This window comes from Oculina patagonica, unplaced genomic scaffold, assembly GCF_052425735.1.
Source record: "Oculina patagonica isolate OP01 unplaced genomic scaffold, crgOcupat unplaced132, whole genome shotgun sequence".
NCBI lineage: Eukaryota > Metazoa > Cnidaria > Anthozoa > Scleractinia > Oculinidae > Oculina > Oculina patagonica.
The window spans coordinates 1-5,000 of NW_027557323.1; the positions used below are offsets into that span (position 1 = coordinate 1).

Sequence of the window (5,000 nt, forward strand, 5' to 3'; positions counted from 1 at the left end):
CAGAGGCCTCTTTCGTGTTTCGTACGGGCTGGGAAATGGGGTGAGGTGAAAAGTAAGTGCGTGGGGCCTGCAGAGAATCGTGTTTTTCGCCTTCCCCCACTAAAGGAGCCTCAGCGGAGGAGAGAGAGAAACCAAAGCAAATGCGAATTACCGTATTTACTGGAATTAGCGCCGCGGCGCTTATTAAATTTTTCGCGCCTCAAGTGTGGCGCTTATTCGAGGACGGCGCTTATTTGAGGGCGACGCTCATTTAAAATTTGGACGCCACAAAGAATTTAATATTTTCCAGTTATTGAAAATAGCGTCTTTTGATTGTCAGTATTCGTCTCTTACTGAAGAGAGTAGTGGTGCTAGCTGTCCTGGCAAAGTTCGCGGCCTTCACAACATTTACAGAACTGCATATTGTAAGAATGTTGGATAGAAAACAAATGGGCGAGCGGTAAAACAATCCATTTGAACTACAAACATCGCTTTTGATGGAAAGAAAAGTCCAAGTTTGCTTTTGAGTTGCTTTGTAGTGCTGCTTTTAGTTAAACGGAATTTCTCAAATAAGCGCCGCATCGGGACTGCGGTGCTTATTAACTTTTTTATCCCAGATGCGGCGCTTATTCGAGGGCGGCGCTTTTTCGGGGGCGGCGCTTATTCGAGTAAATACGGTAAGTGAAAACCGTTCTACTACGCAAAATGATTGGTTTAAAAAACTCGTGCCACTTTCTCAACCAATCAGAAGTAATACACAAACCAGTCGTGACTCGCGCGCACACGTTTTCCCGCGCTTCGTCGTAGGGTCATGTTGCTAGCGGTTCATGTTGTAGCAGGGACATGATCATAACCTGTCCACAGGCTAGAGAGCATTGCATGAATAAAAAAATATATTTAACGGAGAAGCTTCAGGCCCGAGTATTTTTATGAGCGAATAGTCGATGAGGCTCAGCCTCGCAAAATCTGAATTTTTTTGTTCATAAAAACTCTGGCTTGTCGTTTAATTTCTAATGGGTAAATATTCGAACCCTTGGGAGTCGCGGTGGCCTAATGGTTAGCGCGCTCGACTCCGAGTCCAACGGCCCAGGTTCAAGGCCTGGCCGGGGCGCTGCGTTGTGTTCTTGGGCAAGACACTTTACTCTCACAGTGCCTCTCTCCACCCAGGTGTATAAATGGATACCGGCGAATTAACTGCTAGGGGGGGTAACCCTGCGATGGACTAGCATCCCATCCAGGGGGGAGTAGCAATACTCCTAGTCGCTTAATGCTACGGAAACCGGGATAAGCTCCGGCTGTATGGGCTTCATGGCTCGGAGACAGACTTTACCTTTACCTAAATATTCGAACGGTTTCCTTTTTCAGGGATTGGATATTGTGCAGTGTCAAAAGAGGAGAAGGTTTCCTTTGCAGTAAAGCAGCAGGGTCTAAATGACGTAATAGTTGTAATGAGCAACCACACCGCCTGCGAGTGCGCATGCTTGCCAAAGAAGTGCCCCTCTTGGCAACGTTTTGATGGAGATATTTGCGACTGTGTGTGTATTGATAACGGCGAAGACGAATGCAACAAAAGTAAAATCAAACGATGGGACAGAAAGCTGTGTCGATGCGTGTGTAGTATCCATCGCCTTGATTGTGATTTTGGATTAAAATGGAACGAGAAATCGTGTCAGTGCGAACTTGATGAAAATTCAGTCGGCAGCATTGCAGCATTTGAAGGAAGGGTATAAAACAGAAAAATGAATACTCATGTTCTGGTTAAACTTTACTTCCAGCATTTGTAATGGTGATTAGTAAACGAAGATTTTATTGTAAATTAATAAAGATGAATGAGATATATCATATGCGTGAGAAGTCTTGGTCGTTGTCAAGATTTCGTTTTTCGCCGTTCTGGCGCAAATTCACTTCTACTATTGTCAGGCGAAGTTCAGTCTACCCTCACAGCGTTAGATCACCCCCAACTCCGCCCTCCAAACAAAGGATAATATAAAACTTGTTTATCGCCATCATTCCTCGGAGAAGAAAGCTTGTTATCAATATTACACTCAATTTTTATTCCCGTGTTTTAATCTTTCTAACGCGCGAACCTCTGCGGTTTAAAGCGGTTTAGGACTGGCGCTAGTAACGCACGCGCAATTCTCATTTTAACGACGTCATGCCTTCAAAGTTGCAGCTACTTCTAACTTTTCATCCAACACGCATTTCAAATCGTCAAGAGACCAAATTAAGCGGAATTCGTTCTTTTTGTTGCTCACTGCTATAAGCTTTTTTTACACCTAACTACAAATAATAGACAATCTTCTCAAGCGCCTAAAATATTCAACAGTTTTTATCTCAACTTGTCTTTCCTGAATTGATCAATACTCTGCTATTTCGTCTCTTCGTTTTCCTACTCTTGCAGTACACTTGCATGTTGTTGGATCTTGATTTTTATCATCCTTGCACTTCTCTTTGCAATTACAACGGCAATTCGTTTCGTCCGCGTAATGATGTTTAGTGCACGACATCCGGCATTCGCACGCACAGGCCAAATGGTCTTCTACAAATCGGTGGTATGATCTACCGTCTCCGGATGTCACCTGAACAGGAATATATCGTGTTGCAGTCGGTGAACATTTCTGCGAGTTAAGAGGCAGGTCGCACGCTCCTTTGCAGCGATTAACCAAAACGAACTCAGGTCTGTTCCTCACGAATGTGGCAGCCGTGTCAACTTGGACAACTTCGGGATAAGGCGAACAACCGACTTCTGGAAGAATCTTGCCATCTGGAAAAGAAAACTCCCGATTTATTGCACAATTTTATTTTAAAAATCCAAAGCAAAACAAACATGGTTCAGGTTCCCGGTCAACGGTAGTTCACCGGGAAGACTCTTCTTTCCTTGTGGATTACCGCTGACCATAAAGTCTGTACTACGTCATGAATTGGTTTCTATAGTGACCACTGACAGGAAAAATTGATTTCTGTTTCTTACCTCCCTTGGATTCATGGGAATGTTGATACCTAGGTCTCCCTCTTAGAGAACTGAAATCGTTGAATTCCCGGATGTCGACTTCTTCATCCTATAGAAAAGAACAAGTAAAAAGTCAAGTAATGATCATGATCTCCTGATTCTGGCCATTCAAAAAAGCTAATTGTCCTTCATTTTTAAGTCATTAAAGTTTCTGAATGCTCTTAAGAACAAAACTTCATTGAAACTTCAAGTTAATTTATCCTGACGAAAATTTGCGGACGATTAGTTTTACTTAGTTGGGGGAAATTACAGCCATAAAGTGACAAATCAAACTTAAGAGAAATGTTTAAAAAAAGAATGATACTAATTTTGAATAAAAAACGTGCAATCGGCTATCAAAGATTCAAAGTACATTTAGTGAGAAAAATTGTCAATTCTAACGCCTGTCTGTTTGAAATTATTTCAATTCTTTAGTGGGTTAATTTTTGAAAAAGTAATGAAAACTGGGTTGAAAATAACCTCATTTGTTTCTCAAACTTCTTCACAAAATTAATTGAACGACAAAAAACGACAGTTTTAACAATGTGATGGTCTAGAGATATTCCAGAAATTTCTATTTCAAGTCTACAGTGTATTATAGAACTGTAGAAAGGGGGCATTTAAAAAAGCATTTCTGACTCACCTCAAGTGAAATCTTTCTTGCGAAAGACGCTGATCTGGAAATGATCGCGATGGAAATAGCAAATTGGAATAAAGTCTTAAACAAAGTTGTCATCTTGTTGCCTTGCCTGCTTGAATGATTTAAACGCGGCGTCGGTTTTTTCTCTTAATAAAAAGCACTTATAAACTGGCAATTCCTCAGTGGGTGAAAAGTAAATTAGGTCAATTTTAAACAAGCCTTTCGCATTAGTTGCAGACAGCTGGTATGCTAATAATCACCTTTTCGTGACATTAACGATTATTTATAGATAACAATTAGAATACAAGCTAGAGTTTTTAGTTTTATGAACGAATGGTCAACGAGGCGCAGCCGAGTTGACTATCTCTGTAGAAAACGAGGGCGAGTAGTTTAATTGTTTTAATAGATACTCTAAAGGATTGTAGATTAAAATTTACAATTTTATGTATTTTTAAGCCAAAACGAACAATTCAGTTGTTCTTTCTGTGAGCAACCCGCGTGCGACCGTGTTCGATCAGCGAATAGAAAACAGTTGGGGGGGGGGGGGGAACCAATCAGATACGCGGATTACCCATAGAGCACGACTAAGTGTCTACCAGCAGAAATTAAAGTTAAATTCTTTTGTGAAAAACGAAATAATGTTGCTTTTATGTTAACCTTGCACGCTTGCAAACAAAAAAGCTGACTTAGATAGCTGGATACGAAGTGAATTGCCCAAAGTGGTCAAAATTGTACCATACTTACCCAGATGTATGTGAAATGTGTTTGTGTTTTTACCTAGAATGCATCAATGAATATAAACAGTCACTTATCACAATTTTAACGTCAAATTTGACGCTTTTCAGAAGAAAATATTGCGTTTAATATTCAACTTGTGTATCTCATATTTGCTGCAGTTACGAAATGGCACAGAAACTATCAAGTTATGGTGTCGACGAGTTTGACAGACTAAATTTAATTTTTTTAAAATATTTGATAGGGGCAAAATCAAACAACGCTAATTTATTAAGCAATGATCGCCAAATATGGCGCACTATATGCGTTCGCGAATTTTGTGTTAAGCAAAACTGATAATTTATCCATATATTACGAAAAATTAAAATAGGAGATCATTAGTTTAAATTAGCCAACTTCATCCGGTAACCCACTAAAACAAGTTTAAAAAGTTTGTCCTGCTAAATACGGCTAGAGATAAAATTAGGTTGATCAAACGAAGCCAATTCAATGTGCTATTATTATGTCACTATAAAGAAAACCATGAGAAGAAAGCTTATCGAAGTAAAATTTATTTTCATGAGCTGGATTTTTTTTCTCTTGGAAATTAAAACGTAAAGGATCCACTGTCACGGAAGGCCCATTTGGAAAATATTGGCCCAATTTTTTCTAGTTTGC

General features: G+C 39.9%; 1 protein-coding gene across 1 annotated transcript; it reads right to left on the bottom strand.

Moving 5' to 3' along the window:
- Positions 1 to 2,214: 2,214 nt before the first annotated feature.
- Positions 2,215 to 3,739, bottom strand: LOC144639803 (uncharacterized). Its single transcript, XM_078499091.1, has 3 exons — positions 3,612 to 3,739; positions 2,951 to 3,038; positions 2,215 to 2,743 (listed from the first exon to the last, which is right to left on the bottom strand). Exons 1-3 carry the CDS (start codon positions 3,702 to 3,704, stop codon positions 2,337 to 2,339), a joined length of 588 nt encoding a protein of 195 aa, XP_078355217.1. The 5' UTR covers positions 3,705 to 3,739; the 3' UTR covers positions 2,215 to 2,336.
- Positions 3,740 to 5,000: the final 1,261 nt, after the last annotated feature.

Excerpts from the sequence above, each read along its gene's own strand:
- LOC144639803 (XM_078499091.1), bottom strand. The coding sequence starts at position 3,704 with ATGACAACTTTGTTTAAGACTTTATTCCAATTTGCTATTTCCATCGCG. Across the intron at positions 3,039-3,611 it reads CAAGAAAGATTTCACTTGAG|GATGAAGAAGTCGACATCCG; the intron begins GTGAGTCAGAAA and ends TCTTTTCTATAG. Across the intron at positions 2,744-2,950 it reads TTCCCATGAATCCAAGGGAG|ATGGCAAGATTCTTCCAGAA; the intron begins GTAAGAAACAGA and ends TTTCTTTTCCAG.